General features: G+C 42.9%; 1 protein-coding gene across 2 annotated transcripts; it reads right to left on the bottom strand.

The window, feature by feature from the left end:
- Position 1: 1 nt before the first annotated feature.
- On the bottom strand, positions 2-18906 carry ckb (creatine kinase B). 2 transcript variants are annotated; one of them, XM_003224054.4, is made up of 8 exons: positions 18749-18906; positions 16462-16677; positions 12187-12341; positions 9860-9992; positions 8673-8844; positions 4532-4655; positions 2861-3050; positions 2-412 (listed from the first exon to the last, which is right to left on the bottom strand). In XM_003224054.4, exons 1-8 carry the CDS (start codon positions 18894-18896, stop codon positions 234-236), a joined length of 1317 nt encoding a protein of 438 aa, XP_003224102.4. In that variant the 5' UTR covers positions 18897-18906; the 3' UTR covers positions 2-233. The 2 variants fall into 2 exon arrangements, with proteins under 2 accessions (XP_003224102.4, XP_008113938.2); XM_008115731.2 differs by lacking the exon at positions 16462-16677 and adding an exon at positions 15239-15426 and having other exon boundaries at positions 18749-18888.
- Positions 18907-19088: the final 182 nt, after the last annotated feature.

A 19088-nucleotide genomic window follows, 5' to 3' on the forward strand; every position in this document is an offset into this window, starting at 1 on the left:
ATCAGGCCAAACAATGGTTTTATTTCAGTTTCTCTGTGACATTTTAGCCATCAAAAAAATAAACTCTAACACATATGGATGGAAGACTTTCTACAAGTGTTACTAAGTGGGAATTTCTCTGTTGACTCCACGTTTTGATTGGAGCAGCTCATGGGTTTTTTTCCTCATTTGTTGTATTATTCATCCAATAAGTTAGGAAGAAGCATGGGGGTGCTGGGATGTTAAAGTGCTTTTCATTTCTGAGCGGGCATGAGATCGTCAATGGACTGCCCCTTCTCAAGGCTTTTCTCCATTTCGATCAGCAGTTTCACCCCGTCGACCACCATCTGTACCAGCTCCACCTCGGAGAATCCAAGACGGTCGGCGTTGGAGACATCAAACACTCCTCCCACAGCAGCTGTGTCCACACCACCTAAAAACCCACAAAGAAATTGAAGACGGGAATCAAGCTGAGAGGCAGAGGCTTCCACCAACACATTCATTGCTATGTTGTTTATTTATATCCTTCTTTTCCCCCAGTTAAAGATTTAAGGAGGTTAACTAAAAACTAAAAATACACAAAAGTTACAAAGATCATTAAACTATCAAAAAAAATTAAACTTGTTAAAAACATAAACCAACAGATGGACAACAGCAAATAGAACATGCAAGGCCCCTTCTCTTTAAGCAATCAGTCTAATTCCTGAGTGTTTTCCCTTAAAGCAGTGGTTCTCAACCTGTGGGTCCCTAGGTATTTTGGCGTACAACTCCCGGAGATCTCAGCCAGTTGACCAGCTGTTAGGATTTCTGGGAGTTGAAGGCCAAAACACCTGGGGACCCACAGGTTGAAAACCACTGCCTTACAGGGTAATACCATCTCAAGCTACCCATCTGGACAATTTCAGATTTTGGAGAATTTTGAAATTCCAAATGCAATTTTTTTTAATTAATAATGAAAACAAAATGTCTACTTAATTGAAATCTGGAGCCCAGTGGATCAAAACGTCCTCTCTAAGGACAAACACCTAGGAAAAAAACCTAAATCCAACTGCTACTCCTAATAAACTAGAGCCATTTGAATAAATGAGATTTAAGTGAGTCTTGATTTAAGATTAGGAAGAGTCAATTAATTTACTCCAGCTGGAACTAGAAATTGGATTTCAGTTAAGACAAAGCAGACTCTTGTGAAGCTTTCTGTATAGGGGAGCATTTGTGCATGCAGAGTCGGGGGATAGTTGAGAATTATCCATCTAGCCTGAGATTCTTAAATATAAGCAAGATATGCAGATGTAAACAAGTAAAATCCCAGGAGCATCCATCTACATAGGAAGCTTCTCGGTATGCCCTTTGTCAGTCACAGTTCTAGCCCTCCTTCCTCCAGACCTTACAGGAGTAGGAAACTATAAGGTGTCTATTGGCAGAGCAGCAACAAAATAGCCTTGCCACTGTGACAACTGCTTACATGTCCTCTTAAATCCTCTCTGGGGGCTTGCCTCTTTCCAATTAGATTCCTACGAAAAACTAGCAGATAGAGGCTGGAAAACCAGCATGGTGCAGTGGTTAGAGCATTTGAATGAGCATGAAACTCATTCAATGACTTTAAGTCACTGTCAGCCTGTATTGATACTGCATAGCTTCGAGCAGAAAGAGCCATGTTCATCACCTTGAACTCAGGTGGCCAAATGTTTTGGGATGGCCCTACAGTGAAAAGCCAAATGTTAACTGTGGTGGTAAACCTGCCTGGGCTATTTTAGGTCAGACTTAAGTTTAAAATATATCTCAGTTATTAAAGCCCGCAACAAAGGTTCTTTTTACACTATTCCCAACTTTTCCTCCATAGCCTCGTATCTCAGTGGTTCTCAACCTTTGAGTCCTCCAGGTGTTTTGGCCTACAACTCCCAGAAATCCAAGCTGTTGGGATTTCTGGGAGTTGAAGGCCAAAACATCTGGGAACCCACAGGTTGAGAACCACTGCTCCATCTAGTTCGAAAGTTTCCTAGCAGCATTGGTACTGGAAGGATAATAAAGGAGGGTTGGAGAAACATGGATTTTCAGTGTGGGGCTGTAGATGCTTGTTTGAAGTAAAAGGAGTAATAAAGCTTGAGCCCCCCCCCCTCCCAAATAGGATTCAACTTTAGCCATTCCTACTGTAACTGTGTGGATCTGCCTGCAACAGGCAAATAGTTTCTCACTGAAAATGTGTGACCACCAAAACAGAGAGAAATGTGGAAAGCAGATAAACCTGCCTCACTATCAGCGTAATTTTAAGCATAAACCTAAATAAGTTTAGCCACCAAAATGAAAACTGTAAGAAATGTGGTGGATGATGGAATAAAGTCATCCCTGGATGAATTTTGCGAGAAGTTTTTAAGTCCCTAGAAGGATCAAAATATTTTTGTTTAGTTATGCAAGACTATCTGTCCTGGTTGTTTCATTTCACAAGGGCATATTGTTTGTTTTTAATAAAAAATTTGCTGAAACATGCTCTACTCCTCTTTTATGTGTGGTCTAGAAACCCATCCTTATTCTTTCCATGTTATTCCTGCCTGTAGTATCAAATTTTATGTTAAAGTAGTAATGCCAGGGACCACATCTACTTCATTGACTGAGGCATACACATAGTTCAGTTTCAAGCTTTAAAAGGACTTTAGCCTTTTTAAAAAAAAGAACATCTTTTGGCACAAGCTTTCTGGTTTTTATTTGTTTTCATGCTAGGAACTATAAATGCCTGCAGACAGTAATGTTTTGTTGTAATGCCTTGTTTGTTTGGCATTGCTTCTGTGGTAGTTTTACTGGTCTTACTGTGTCCTGGCTAAAGAACAGACAGTCCATTTCAAGACAAGGAAGGAGTAAAATAAAGCCCCAAGTTTCATTTTCTTACCTGTGCCACGTTTCTGCAGCCTCAGCCTCTTGAGGATTTCACCAAATTTCTCATGCTTGCCAAGGTTGGGCAGCTTAATATGGACACCTGCACGGAGACCTGTGCCCAAGTTGGATGGGCAGGTCAAGATGTAGCCAAGGTGGGGATTCCACATAAATTCATAGTTTTTGGATTTGAAGAGTGTTTCAATCTAGAAGGAAAAAAACCAAATAACTATGAGGGAGTCTATTTGTAACAAAAGGCAAAACAACCTAGGGGACTCCCAGTTACATCTATCTTGAACAAGAAAGGCAGGTTAACTATGTCTGTCCCCAGAACTAATGCTAGATGTACATTTAGGAGAAGACTACATTTAGACTACATTTCCCAGAATTACCATGTTCAGCTTGGAGAAGAGAAGCTTAAGAAGTGATCTGATAGCTATGTTATAAATATCTGAAAGGATGTCATAATGAAGATGGTGCAAGCTTGTTTTCTGCTGTTCCAGAGACTAAGACACAGAACAACGGATTCTAACTACAGGAAGAGAGATTCAGCCTAAATATTAGGAAGAATTTCCTGAGAGCAAGAGCTGTTTGACAGTGGAATACACTGCTTCCGAGTGTGGTGGAGTCTCCTTCCCTGGAGGTTTTTAAACAGAGACTCAATAGACATATCAGAAGTGCTTTGATTGTATATTCGTGCACAGCAGGGGGTTGGACCAGATGGCCTTTGAGGTCTCTTCCAACTCCACAATTCTGTACTAACAGTCTCTCTCCCTTTCTATCTCTCTCTCACTCTCTGCATGCATGTGAGAGACTATTACAACATGCATGGCTTCTTCTAATACTTGACTGACCTTCTCCCATAATGCAAATTACAAGAAGAGACAATGCCCAAATGCCAGTGTGCTTATGCAAGATAACCACTGCAACATCTCTACTTGACTGTATTTGTTTATGTTACTGTGGAAGTAACATATCAGTAGAGTCTCACTTATCCAAGCCTCACTTATCCAAGCCTCTGGATAATCCAAGCCATTTTTTGTCATCAATGTTTTCAATATATCGTGATATTTTGGTGCTAAATTCGTAAATACAGTAATTACAACATAACATTACTGTGTATTGAACTACTTTTTCTGTCAAATTTGTTGTCTAACATGAAGTTTTGGTGCTTAATTTGTAACCTAACCTAATTTGATGTTTAAATGGCTTTTCCTTAATCCCTCATTATCCAAGATATTCGCTTATCCAAGCTTCTGCTGGCCCGTTTAGCTTGGATAAGTGAGACTCTACTGTACCTGCTAATCTTTTTACATGTGCCAGACTTACACGACAGCTGTTTTAAGAATACAAGGCTCTTAACATCCTGTTCGGAAATCTGAGATTCAAGGCTTTATTGGGCTAATAATGCTTGCAGATCTCTATTTCTCCAAGGCAAAAAGAAGACAGGCAGTCCAGTAAAGGTCTGGTGCCAGAAGGGAACTGCATTTCATCCTTCAAGCGCACTGCACCACAACCTCTGTCTGGACTGGGAATTCACAGCCCGGCCAACGCATGCCGCTGCATTTATTTTAGAGCCGACCCTTAAGTCAGCACTTTGAATTCAGCACTGCAATGCTGCAAGCCTGCACCAATCCCCTCCCTTTCTGGAAGCTTCTACTCAGATCTACCACCAATCATAATTTACCTGCGTTAGTCCTGTACAGAAGCGGTTGAAAACTTCCCTCATGTTCCCACCTTTCTGCATGGAAATAACTCTAAGGTGGTCCTCCTCGTTGACCCAGACAAGGAAGGTCTTGTTGTCATTATGCCTGAGGAGAGACAAACCCGGAAATTGGTTGAGTGAGCCACATTTTTGCCCAGAACTAATAAAGTGAGCTATATTTTCATTTGTTATCAGTGATTTTCAACATTATGTCCTCCAGACATCTGGGACTTCATCTCCCAGAAACTACAGCTAACATGGCCAATGATCAGCTTCCAGGAACTGAAGTTCAAACCATCCTGAGGATGAAAGAGGAAATCACTGACCTATATCATAATTGTGCAATAAACACAAGTTTTACCTTTTGAAATCGCCTATCTATGCTGGTGGAACTCACAAAATAGTTATTTTCCAGAACTCCTAGAAAGTGAAAATTTCTAACAGGAAGGAAATCAATTTATTTCAAATATTGTATTGGAGAAGAGTCCTATGGACACCACCAACTTCTAAAAAGACAAACGAATTGGATTGAAAACAAAGCAAGCCTCAATTCTACCAAAATGCCAAGATGACCAAACTTTGAATGTATTTTGAGATGATGCGACCCACTGGGGAAAATAATAATGTTTGGGAAAGTGGATGACATCAGAGTGAAAGAAAAAAGAGAAAGAGTGCATTATAGGTGGATTGATTCATTCATGGAAACCATAGCCCTGAATTTGCAAGACCTGATCAGGGCAATTGATGACCAGGGATCTCATAGGATCTCATTTCATAGGATCATCCTAAGTCAAAACTGACTTGACAGCAATACCAACAAAATCCTACACAGTGCTCCCATGCCAATTCAAATTTTACTATTATACGTGTCTACCACTTAAGATAGCAAGAAATCTATGTTGCTATTTTTATGTGACTTGGAGTCAACTCCATAACAACCCTTCCCTGGCTTTTCTTGGTCAGATGTCTTCAGAGAGGGGTTTTCCATAGCCTTCCTCTGAGGATGAGAGGGTGTGATTGCCAAGGATTACTAAGTGGGTTTGCATGGCTGAGCTAGGACTTGGACCCCCGTCTCCAGAACTCTTTACCCAACATTCAAAACACTACACCTCACACCAGAAGCGACTTGCAGTTTCTCAAGTCGCTCCTGACATGAAAAAGAAACCCTCACTAACTCTCATTAAAGAAAAATATCTATAGGCACTTTTTATTTTCTTACCAAGAAACTATGAGGAAGATTGCATTCCTTCACCCAGGAGAGTCTGAAGAAACTGCCTGACAAACTAAGCCCAGCATCTAGCCTATCTCTCCTTTCAGATTTTAAAATGTAGTTCGTTATTGTACTAAAATTGTTTCATGGAGATTGATGTTATTAATAGGAAACAGACAATAGAGGGGGAAGAGATGTGGGTTGTTATGATGCCAAGGCTTAGCAATTGCAGCAAGTCAAAGCCCAAAACACTTGGATTTTTAAACTACTCCTACAATACCCTCAGCTACCATGACTAACAGTCATGCTGGTTGAGACGTCTGAAAACTAATTATTTCCATCCCCGCTGCAAGTACAATCAAGGGTTGCTCTGTTTATTATTTTATTACATATGTATTACATCATTCTTCCATCACGGAACTCATGGAATTCCACTGTGGGCTGGTGGCTTTCACCTCAAGGGTGCAACAAATGCATGATGGGTTTTTATAGGGCCTAGCCAAAGTGCTGAATCTATTTGGGAGAGAGATTCCTAGGCAGCCTCTCATCCAGAGACGGAGTAGGCAGGTCCTTGCTTTGTTCCAGCAAAGTAGGTGCATCATGCGCTCAAGAAGCCAAGGACATTTGAGATCTCCTTGGTTACAACTCAAGTACAATAGCACTACGTAGGAAGGCAACCATTTTGAGTCAGACGCTTTACAAATTTCCACCTGCCATGTCCTTAGAACCTCCAAGCAGACATATTGCTGCATATCTGCACAAAGCAGCCACTGTTTAGATAAGGAAGGTCATTTACAGAGTTCTGCTGAAGTCAGCTTCTCTATATATATTCCTGACTGACAGCTACCATGGACAGCAGTTGTGCTGGTCCTTGAGGTAGTCATATTAGGGGAGTGGGGTTTAAACTCCATGCCAGAGAGTTTAAGATAGGAGATCTATTGGATGGTTAAATTAATAAAACCTTCAGAAATGTACAGTTTAAAAACATACAGGGACTTGGTATGTGCTGAGTTTAATGCTGGGACCCCCATGGATAACATTATCTGTTCCGTTATATACAATGAAATAGTGTCCCTTATATAAAATGGCAAAATCAAGATTTACTGTCTCAATTTTTAAGGGGGGGGGGTGTTTTCAAGCCTTGAATAGTTGAATATGTAGATGCAGAATCTGCAAAAATGAAAGACTGAGTGTTCCCTGGAAGTTTGCATCCAGATCCAAACTGGGTGGTCAAAATGGTTCTTCTCCTTAACCAATATTGTTGAAAGTGTGTTAGAAATCTATAGTTATCGCGCAGGGGTAGGCAATCTAGTGACTTTCATACATTTTGGATCACAGGTCATATAATATCCATTAGCCATGTTGATTATGGTAGTTATAATCCCCAAACATCAAAGGACACCAAATTGTAAACTCTGCTATAGTAAAAACCTCTGTGGATATGTCCGTCTGTTGTACTTTCCAACCTTTGGTGAAAATAAACTCTGTGGAAAGTTAATAAAGCTAAAGGTAAAGGTTTTCCCCTGACATTAAGATTAGCCGTATCCGACTCTGGGGGTTGGTGCTCATCTCCATTTCTAAGCCGAAGAGCCAGCGTTGTCCATAGACACCTCCACGGTCATGTCATAACTGCATGGAGCGTTCTGCTATAGCTCTTAGGAAACCAGACCCCGTGTCTAATTCCTTGAATGGAGATTACTATTGGAAGAGAATGTCAAAAACACCTTCCAAATAACTGTAAAGACTGACAATGTGAATTTGTGAGTAGCTTGCATAGCTTCAACAGAACTGAAATGCTGGACATTAATGTTGGCATCCTTTTGGTGTTCTGCACATTTGCTTAAATCTGAAGTTGTATTTTTTTGGCCAAGATGTAATGTCCATATTCAGTTCACAGTTATGTAATGGAGTGCAACTGTTACACATGCAATCATACAGTACATAACTATCTCTTCATGCTGCATTATTCACTAGGATTGGGAAACAGCAAACACCTTCACAGAATTGCAATTGGCTGCATAAAGTCAGCATTCAGGAGAAACGGTATAGCACACCCACCACTTAATTACTGAAGCATAGATTCACACATGATGTAGACGATCAGCCAAGTTTTGGATTTCCAATGCAAAATATGCACCCTAACTGCTCTTTAGAGCTTTGGTTGATTTGCATTGCTGTTGTGGATACTGTAGTTCTACAAATTCTAGACAAAGCAAACCCACAAACCCTTGAGAAGGGGAATCCCATGGATGAACTGGCAAATACGTTGTGATATGTTGGATGAGTCATCAGTCTGCACTTCAACTGAACTTTGGTTTTGCTGAGGTCAAGTTAAGCTCCAGCCATTATATCAAGTCCAACCCAATTTATTGGAATCATGGTTTTTTCCCCCCGGCAGTTGCTTGGAAGGGATGTAACATACGTGGTGAATCACACTGGGAAACAATTCCAATGGGAGAGTCTCATGTTTCATATTATTCTGGAAAGATTTAGTATGAGATAGTTTCAAATTCTTTATTTGATGTATTTGAGCAGGCCCAGATACAAGGCAGCTCTTCTGTCTTAACGATGGTAGTTGGACTAGACAGGCTGTGCCAAGTTGTCATTATGTCCACAAAATATATTTAAGACATGCAGTATTCTCTCAACCAAAATATCAGGGTACAGTAACTTTTAAAAGCAGGACACTACTTGACAGCTGATGCCTTAAGACCATTTTCCTCATGAAGAGATTACATTACAGCCATATTTTTAAAAAGGCTTTGACCGCATGCCTGCTGAACCCACTCGCTATGCCAAATGGAGAATTCTGGGAGCTGTGCTGCCCAAAAAGTCACATTATTGAAGTTATAATGTGTCCTTTGGGAAGCCTGCCACATCAGTTCAAAGGCATTATATTTCCACTAGACTTACCAAATGCCCCGGCCATCGGGCCAGTCCCGTGCCATTCCAGAGGCCAAGAGCAAAGGAGAGACAGGCTTGTCAAACAAAAAGTGATCGTCAATGAGTTGCTGCTGCTCGGCATCTGTCATGTTTTTCAGCGCATAGTACTTCCCATTGAGGTCCCCTTCCAGGCTAGCCAAAGCTGAAAAGACAAGACAAGAGGCTTACAGGATTTCTCATGCCTTGAAAGAATTAAACATGCAGTTCAGGGAGTAGAGGAAAACCAAGTTCTTATTCTGCCTTGCTGCCAGATCTTCTAAACCAATTACACAAAAGCAGTTCCCACAACTACTAAGAAGTATTTCCCTTCAAAGCTCTTTTACTTCGTATGTCAATTTGGTGTCAAAATTAAGGTGAGCTAGCCATCCCAAGAGGACTCGAACCTTTAAAAAACTTTCCCAACTGGGCAATTAATTGTTATTTCCAAGGAAGCTGGGAGGGCTACAAAGAAAGCAAATTAATTAATTTGTTCTCTCTCAGATGATTGTTTTCTTTTTCTTTCCTATATCAACCTGCCATAATCACAGCCTGTTAAATAGGGATTGTCTATTGCCAGGGACTTGCATTCTAGTTGTGGGATGAGATTATTGTTGCCATACTAAGACTAATTCAAGCATGTAAAAGATTTAACAGATTACAACCCAACTTTTGGTTTAAAATGTGGCTTGCCTACCTCTATTTGACCTCAGAGTTTTACCTTTTTACACTGTGTTGAAATAATGCTGACCTTTCCCAAAGATGTTTTGCGCCACTGGATCTCAAACTCTGATCCTTTCAGAAGTTTTGTACACCAAATTCCTGACCATTGACCCTGTTGACTGAAACTTCTGGAGGGCTAAAGGCTGAGACCTTGGTCTACACATGTACTAAATTCTAGCTCCCCAGCTGATACCAAGGACATTGGTCAGTCCCATTAATTGCCCCAACTAGAATAAATGTTTAGATTGGTGAATGGTAGGACAACACTTGGGTAAATTTCATTGATTCAAAGAACCTACTTTTGTGGTTCTATCAACTGGATTCAGACCCTAATCTCCTGGGATAAGACTAACAACTCATCCCTTCCAATGACACTACTGAGTGATTGTCAAAACTACAGCCAGATTTAGTTCATTTGGGCCACTGGCTTGCAAGCTGCAAGTTCTGCTCAACCATACCTTCCACAGAAAGCTTTTCAATAGCACGTCTCTCTCCTCTGCTACAATGAGGGGGGAGGCAGAAGCCACGAATGCTCCTACCAGTTCGGACACGGGAACTTAGAACGTAGTTGGGGTCCAGATCGTCACCACCCTGCAGGACAGGAGAAAAACATCTTAAGTAAGTAGCCTCTCCGCAAGAGCACATGATCCACTGTCAAGTCTTGCCTTGAATCACCTGCCCATGTAATGCTCACCATTTAATGAGGGCAAGTGAGTATTATTTGGCATTAGCACAAGACATCCCATTAAGATTTTGTGCTGAAGTCTTAGCAGCTTTTCCCCCACAGCCCATTAATTATAAAACACTTGGCATCCAGTTCCTAGCCAGCAGTTCTCAGCTTCTCAGATGCTTGTAGCCAAAAAGCTATTGGTTCGTTCCAACAAAAGCACTCCTAGTTAATCAACTAACTACAGATGAATCTGTAGGTAAATCCCCTTGATCCAATGCACCTTCTCTAGGTGGACTCACAGTAGTAGACTTCTATCTGCTACAGCCCTTTAGGAGAGCTGGCCTAGTCCATTTAACCTCTGCTAGCAGAGGTCAATGCTGTATTATCCTTTCGCTCCAAATGCTTTAAACAAGGCCAGCTCAAAGCTTGAAGAGCTGTGTTTTGAGTCTGACAGAAGGAAGCACTTTAAAGCAATTTGTGGTCAAAATCTCGTAGATCAATGAATGAGAGGAAGGCATATTTTATGGCTCACCTCCATACAAGGAAGGCAAGATGTGCTATACAACACAAAGAGTGCTCTTAGGCTTGTCTTGTTTAAGTCTTACTTATATTTCTCTCCTGTCTTTTATGATGCAATTTCAGTAGTCTGCATAGTTTAATTTCTTCTGATTTGTGTGAATCTGGTCCTGGTTTCATAGTTTTGCTGAGGATTTGAATCTAAGTCTCTCACCTTTCAGTCCAATGATGGCTGGATGGGCTTAATATGTCAGCAAGCAACCCTGGAGAGATACTACAACTTTACTTATATACTATTTTTTTTTTACTTTGGCTGGAATCCTGTTATCAGTCCCAGCTAGAAGAGACCCATTGTATCAATTACTGAACAGTGAGGCACTACGTAAGTAAATCCAGTTGGTCCAATGGGTCTACCATGCTCAGAATAACAGGATTTATTTATTTTATATCCCACTTTTCTCCCCAATGGGAATTAGGCTATTATCTGAATAATATCAAAAAGCGAGAGAATCTATTATCCTTCTCTCGTTGTGCAACTTGGATCGCTAAACATGCATTGATTTTCCTTGGGATGGGATAAGGCACTGGTTGAAGCAACCCCAGCTAGTTTAATGAGACTGTTCAAGAGTATTGCTCATTATTTCAATCTTCAAGACTATTGTTTGTAACAAGAGTCACAATGCAGATGACAGGAGAATACGCTAAGGTTGTAGTAACAGTACTGCAGGAAATGGGAGGAGAAAGGTAATATTTACTAGCACAAGATGTCTATTTAAAGAGGAATTAACTAGGATCTGCTCAAAATGCAATACTCAGAGAAAGTCTCACCAGGAAATAGATTGCAATAATTCAGTTACTTTTTGGACTACAGTTCCCAGAATCCCCTAGCCAGCATTGCCAGTGGCCATCCTGGGTGGGGAATCCTGGGTGCTCTACTCCAAAAAAAGGATTATCCCCAAATTCTAGACCAGGTATGGGCAAACTTTGGCCTTCCAGGTGTTTTGGACTTCAACTCACACAATTCCTAACAGCCTACTGGCTGTTAGGAATTGTGGGAGTTGTAGTCCAAAACACCTGGAAGACCAAAGTTTGTGCCTATCCACACTCTAGACATTTGAAATAACAACCCCAATGGCCAAACCTAAACAAATCTGAACATTTATATCCATCTGCACATGCAGCGCTGCTACCAATATTATGACTTCCTAAAACACGATAGGGGAACAAGACTTCTGTGACATACAGTGCAAAAACATTTGAAGGAGTGCAAGATTCCCACCCCTGTCTTAAAGTCAACTTTTTAAAGGCTTGGTCTTGAAGGTCTGGGAATTGGAAAAACCAATGCAGACCACAAAGGGAAAGATCCAGAAGAAACCTGTGGCTGAAAATAGTATGACTTGCCTGTGGCTGAAGAAGCAAGCTATCAAGCTTGCGTAGGAGGCAAAAGAATCACTATTTTTTTTCTCCCTCTGTTCACAGCCTGTGCAATATTGCCTCCAACTCAATCGATTCTAGAGAGCAAGACCATTTGGCATACACATATATGATCGCAACATGCTTTTCTGTGAAATATCCCCCGATCTTCAATGGCGTCTCTACCTGCAAGTTATCAGGATTCAAGTCCGTCTTGTGCTGATCTGTAGGCTTGTAGCCTCCATGTCGGTCCTCAATAATGGGATCGAATAGTTCAGGAAACACATCATAAGACTCCTCATCACCAGCTACGCATCCAACTGTCATAATGTAGGGGTGACCTACAGAGACGAACAAGCCAGAATAATATTAATTGGTGCTCAAGCACAAGATACCAGCAGCTTGCATTCCCAATTCAAAATCACCAGCAAGGCAAGAATTACAGATTTTGTATCTCATTGGGCTTTTCTAAAAAGAGGGCTAAACAAGCCTTGTTTTACTACGATGTGAGAACTCAAATCATTAAGACTTTTTCATTTGCACACAATTTGCATGACCATCTGGTACACTGCCTAATTAAAATGCTTACTAACCGCTTAAAAAAATGTAGGGCTTAAAAAAGGATTAAGTATAGTACAGGTTGAGTATTTCTTATCTGGAATTCCAAAATTGTCCACATGGGTACATTTACATTGAAGAACGAATGCAATTTGACACCACTTTAACAGCCATAGCTCAATGCTATGGAATCGTGGAGTTGTAGTTTTACAAGGTCTTTAGCCTTCTCTGCCAAAATGTGCTGGTGCCTCAGCAAACTACAAAACCCTAGATTCCATAGCACTGAACCATGGTGTCAAACTGCATTAATTCTACATTATAGTGACACATTTACTATCAGATGGGTCAACGTACAAAAACACAAACATCATTCATAAAATTGTATTCAGGCTGTGTGTGTAAAAAAACATAAATGAATTTCCTGTTTAGACTTGGGTCCCGATCTATAAGATGTGTCATTGTGTATTTACAAGTATCCCAAATTCTGGGGGGGAAACAAAAATCTGGAACTCTTCTAGTCCTAAGGATTTCAGATAAGTGATGCTCAACCTGGAGAAGAGTCGGCATGTCTGATTAATTCAAAATTATGCCATCAGAAAAAAACTAAGTCCTCCAGTCACAATTAATTGGTTTTGTTTATTCAAGTTATAATGAGTTAGGAGCTTTGGGATGCAATTTCACCGGAGGTCACTGGAAAAGCTGTAATACTGAACAGGAGACATGAATTGATATTCTCCCTTCCGAACCCCACAAAGGCATCTAATGTTGCTACTACTTGTATACAAGGCAATACATCTTTCATGCCCACATTAAAATTCTACATGCAAGACAATACAAATTCTGCAATTATGCAAACTGAGGCGATTATATCTGCATACATATACTTTTACGTAATTTAATCCTAGGAGAACAAACAGAGCCCTGAAAATAGAAATTAAACCTTTGAAATCGTATGCAGGCATCTCAATCTTTAGAGGTGTCCGGAGATGTAACAGTAATGGACAAAAAACTTTTTTTTAACCCAGCCATTTTTCTCAGGAAATCATACTTTGCAATCACAGTACTCCTCATACACACCAGCCATTCCTTCATGCCACAATTTTTTGTTTGCTGGGAGATTTTTTTAATGCATGATAGAATTTGAAGTTTTTTCCTGTATTCTGAAACACAGTACAGTTCATTCCGTCTGCTCTGAACTCTTATCTCCTTATTCTGCATGCTGTAAAGACCTTTTATTTAAACCAGGAATAGGATTAACACAGCCCCGCAGATGTGGCTGGACTGCAGCACCCAGCATTCCTCATCATTGACCAGGCTAAGGTTGTTAGGATTTGAAGTTTATTACATTGAAGTTCATTGTATGAATCCTGTCGCAGTGTATAAGGAATTTCTTTCCCTTGGATTTAAAGAGTCCAAAGCTTATACACAATTCTAAGGAGCAGCCCAAAGGCTGAGAAAATATTTTGAAAACAATGCAGTCACTGTCAAAGCATAAATGTCCACAGAGAAGTGTGGGATAAAAGACATATATTTCCATAGTGCAAGGCTGGATAAAATGTAGTCACTGTTGCAGATTCTAATGTGCAGTAATCTACTGGCCAGTAGTGAGGGATGATGGGAACTGCAGTTGAACAACATCCAAAGGACCACATTTTTCCCAACCCTGTAATAGAAGGCCATCTCATTATCACTTTAAAAGCCATTGCCATCAGCATCCACTCTCCCAATTGTGCTATTTTTGATGCCACCGGGAAACCTACAAGCAGGACATCTGGATGGCAATTTGGAAGATTTAAGTACAACCCCCAGAATCCTTGGTCAGCACGGGAGCTGAATCAAAGGCAGTTAACTCTTCTCTAACATTATTGATGCATTGGATCTCAGCTCCTAAAAGGTGAGATCCAAAGTTAGTAGTCCTAACAGCTGAAGTCCAAAATATCCGAAGGACAAAACAGCAAAAACTGGCTAAATTCTTCCCAAAATGGCAGTCACAATTGAGTTTGTTGTTGGGTGCACCTTCAAGTCATTACTGAATTATGTTGACCCTAAGGCAAACCTATTACAGGGTTTTCTTGGCAAGATTTATTCCTTCTTCTGAGGCTGAGAGAGTGTGACTTTCCCAAGGTCACCCAAAGGGTTTCCATAGCGGAGCGGGGATCCAAATCCTGGCCTCTACAGCAGTAGTCCAACATTCATACCACACTATAGTCCAGGGTATTATTCCCAAGTGGGAGTAATAGAAGAAAATAAATTTCCATCATATATGATATACCAGGCATGGGCAAACGTTGTCCCTCCAGGTGTTTTGGACTTCAACTCCCACCATTCCTAACAGCCTCAGGCCCTTTCCTTTTCCCCCTCAGCCGCTTAGCGGCTGAGGGGGAAAAGGAAGGGGCCTGAGGCTGTTAGGAATGATGGGAGTTGAAGTCCAAAACACCTGGAGGGACGTTTGCCCATGCCTCCTCTAAACTCAAGTAATAGCCATTTCCTTTGATCGACACCTTTTGTTTCAGCCATTTGGCATTTCCAGAGCTACGGTTGTGTTCCTTCTCCTTCTCTCTCAAACACACACATATACACACACACAAGGTCAGCCTAAGCAACAAGCCATGGTTACATCAGCCGGGTGGACAGAGAAGACTTGCAAAGCTTTGGGGAGTGTTTGGTTTTGTTTTTTTACCCGGATTATCAACCCCAGTCTGAATGATATCATCCAAGCAGAAGCCACTGGGGGTTACTCTGTCTCTCAGTTTCTGGTACAATTCCAGGGTTAGGACTTTGGCCATGTGGTTGTTGTGGGTGCTCAGGTCCGGGTATTCCTCATCAGGAGGCAGTTTCTGGTTATTAAAGGGGGCCATTTTGCTCTTGCTAGAAGGTGATAAAAACACACAAAATACTGCAGGGTTAAAGACAAAGACAGCATAACATCACCAAGATCTGCTCCCCCTTGATCGATCAAAGAAGTGCCACAGAGGGTAACCAAGTTTCCATAGGAAGGGATTTTTGAAAAATTAAACTACCTCAAATTTTATTTTTGTTACCGTGTCAGAAGCAACTTGAGAACATACTGCAAGTCGCTTCTGGTGTGAGAAAATGGGCTGTCTACGGAGACGTTGCCCTGGGGACTCCCGGATGTGTTGCTGGGAGGCTTCTCTCATATCCCCACAAGCTAGAGCTGACATACGGGAGCTCACCCCATCTTGCAGATTTGAACCAGCAACCTTCAGGTCAGCAACCCAACCTTCAGGTCAGCAGTCCACCGCAGCTCCCCTCAAATTTAATGAGTATTCAGCTTTCAAGGTTTTGCCAATAGAGAGAAAAAAGAAAGAAGATGCTGTATGCCTCTTACTGCGCATCAAACTTGAGTACCTAGCAGAGAATTTGCACAGGAATTTGGAATATACAGTAGAGTCTCACTTATCCAACGTTCTTGTAGTCAAAGTTTTCAATATATCATGATATTTTGGTGCTAAATTCATAAATACAGTAATTACTACGTAGCATTACTGCATATTGAACTACTTTTTCAGCCAGATTTGTTGTATAACATGTTTTGGTGCTTAATTTGTAAAATCATAACTTAATTTGATGTTTAATAGGCTTTTCCATAATGCCTCCTTATTATCCAGCATATTCGCTTATCCAACGTTCTGCCGGCCCGTTTATGTTGGATAAGTGAGACTCTATTGTAATTGTTTTCGTAGATCAGCTACTTGCACCATCCGTTTGCATCCCTCAACATTTAAACCTTCAGGCAAATGCCAAAGGGTACTATTAAGCAGCTAGGCCACTTGAAGGTTGTATCAGGAGGTCTTTTGAGATGCCATTTTCAAAGCAGCACTTCCTCACTTAATGAAGGGAGAACAGATCCGGATCAAAGAAGGGCTGCCCTGCGTCCTTTACCTGGGTTGTCCACCCCAGTCTGAATCACATCGTCCACACAAAATCCGCTGGGAGTCTTTCTATCCCGCAACTTGGCATACAGCTCCTTGGTCAGCACTTTAGCCATGTGGTTGTTGTGGGCACTCAGATCGGGGTACTCATCCTCGGCGGAGTAGTTCTTCTTCAAGAGGTTGTGGCTGTTTGAGAATGGCATGGCGGCCCCCTGACTGCAAGGAGCTAAGGGAGAAGAAGAGGAGAGGGGAAAGCTTAGCCATGGGTGGAAGCTGGGCCTTGCAGCAAGGTCACCTTGTCACCGTTGCTGCGACCTGCCCAGGCAAGCACTCTCCCCGCCTGGCACCTGAGGATTGCCAGGCACTGGGCCAACATTCGACTTCCACCTCCTCTTCCTCTTGGCACCAGGAAGGGCCACTCAGCAGGGACCAGAAGCCCTGCTAAGAGATCTGCTCAAGGTCAAGGGCCTGAGAGAGAAGGAGAGGATGCCAGGAACAGAAAGAGACAGAGCTCTGTGTCTCTTAAGTTAGCCTTGCCCCACTTCCTCCTCCCTCCCTTGGTCCCAAAGGGTCACCTTCAAAGCAAGGGAGCAGACATGTTTTTTTTTTTTTTTTTAAAAAAGGATGGATGACTTGAGAATCCCTTTTTTCTGGATGAGAGTTGGAGGCTGGATTCCTCGCTCTCTCTTTGTCCTGAGTCCTCTCCTTCCTGGCCAGATGATGCCAAGGGAGAAAGAGAGGACTCGCCCCGCTCTGCCAGCCTCCAAGCCCAGCCTCGCCTCTCCAAGCCGGGCTCCCCTTTTGCAAGAGTGGAGAAGCCGGTTGGGGCTAAATTGGCAGCAAGCGACGCCAGGAATGTGCCAAGGAGGAGGGCAGGAGACTCTAGAAATGCCTTCTCTCTCTACCCGATTTCTCCTTGGAACAGGTGGATCTAACATCCCAACAAACAGCCCAAGGGAAGGGCGAGGGTGGAGGAGACTCTCCCATTGCCTTTTGCTCTCCAAGAGTGCACGGCTAGCTTCTCCATCCCCTCCTTCCCTTTCCCTTCATAATTTGAAGCAGCTGAGTGGAATCCTGGAGGCTCAGAGGCACAGGTGAGGTTGTCATTTGGACAAACAACCCAAAGGGAAAGCAAGGGAGGGAGATGCCTGTCTTTCTCGCCAAGAGTGCACAGCTGGAGGCTCCTTTTGGCTCATGGGTTAACACAGGCATGGGTAAACTTGGGTGTTTTGGACTGCAACTCCCACCATTCCTCACAGCCTCAGGCCCTTTCCTTTTCCCCCTCGGCCGCTTAAGCGGCCGAGGGGGAAAAGGAAGGGGCCTGAGGCTGTGAGGAATGGTGGGAGTTGCAGTCCAAAACACCTGGAAAGCACAACTTTGCCCATGCCAGGGTTAAGCCCTTGTGCTGGCAGGACAGTTGACTGACAGGTCGGTGGTTCGAATCCGGGAAGAGTGGGTTGAGCTCCCTCTGTCACCTCCAGCTCCCCATGCTGGGACATCCAGGCGCCCCTTGGACATCATCCTAGCACACCAGAAGCGACTTGCAGTTTCTCAAGTCGCTCCTGACGCGAGGAAAAAACCCAAGCTGGAGACGACCCCAGATATGATGGGGAGGGAAGTGGGAATAAATTCCCTGCAAGGCACAGCTTCTCTAGGGGAGGACTGGGATTAAAAAGTCCTTGTGGAAAGGAGGCCAAGGCATGGAGAGGGGTCCAAAGCAAGCCTCGCTTTGCACCCATCCTGGGTAAGACCGATGGGTGAAGAGAGGGGATGGGGTCAAGCCTGGGGAAGACGGAAGGGTCCCATTCCCTCTCTCCAAGCCTCCAGGAGGAAGGAACGAGGGGAAAACGCAAGGGCGCCCTCCGTTATGTAACGAACTCCTCTCTGCTTTGCGCGCTGAGAGGATCATGCCAATCTCCTACTAAATGCCAATTTAAGGCCCAGCGGGTTGGAGAGGAAGCCCTGCAAGGCGGGAGAAGCGAGCCAAAACAATAAAATGCCTCCAAAGGTGGAAGTGGGCTTGCTGAGTTTTCTCCCCGCCAAGGAAGTCAAGGGCGGCAGCATCTTCTTTCTCCCAACTTCGCCTTGGTTACTCTCGCGCATCCTTCCTCTCCCTCCCTTTTCCAAACCCATTTGGAATAAATGAGACAAAATTAAGACTTATTTGCTTCCTCCCCAAGGGAAAAATACTAAACAAAAAGAGGATTGGTTTCAGTTTCTTTCTATCCGAGATGATTTGCCGCGCTAGCCCGACAAATGCATCTTGGCTCGGCTACGCGTTGCCTCCCAGGACTTACCGAGAGTTTCAGAGCAAGACAAAAGCGTCGCACTTGAGCCTGGAGTGGAAGGAACCTGCCTGCTGCTCTTCCAGACAGACCTGCCTCGACTGGAGCCGTACCCCCGCCCTCCCGCCGCCTTTATACCCAGCCAAAGCCAGGCGCCCATTGGCCGCTATTTATATTCCATTCATTCCATTGGAGGCTTGCTCCCAAGCAGGGGGGTCGAGGGTCCAGTCGCTCCCAGTTTGCAGCCAGGCCTCCCAGTCAGGTGGAGGGGGTGGAAGAAAGAAAGAAAGGGGGTTCCTGCTTCCCCAGAATGTAACTCAGCCTCTGTGGGTCCCAATTCTGAAGGGAAAAA

The sequence above is a fragment of the Anolis carolinensis genome, chromosome 1, assembly GCF_035594765.1.
Source record: "Anolis carolinensis isolate JA03-04 chromosome 1, rAnoCar3.1.pri, whole genome shotgun sequence".
In the NCBI taxonomy this organism is placed as follows: Eukaryota; Metazoa; Chordata; class Lepidosauria; order Squamata; family Dactyloidae; genus Anolis; species Anolis carolinensis.

Coding starts and splice junctions, on each gene's coding strand:
- ckb (XM_003224054.4), bottom strand. CDS start 18,896: ATGGGCGCCTGGCTTTGGCTGGGTATAAAGGCGGCGGGAGGGCGGGGG. Junction 16,678..18,748: donor GTCTTGCTCTGAAACTCTCG/GTAAGTCCTGGG, acceptor CTTCTCCCTTAG/CTCCTTGCAGTCAGGGGGCC. Junction 12,342..16,461: donor GACTGGGGTGGACAACCCAG/GTAAAGGACGCA, acceptor TCGTCTCTGTAG/GTCACCCCTACATTATGACA.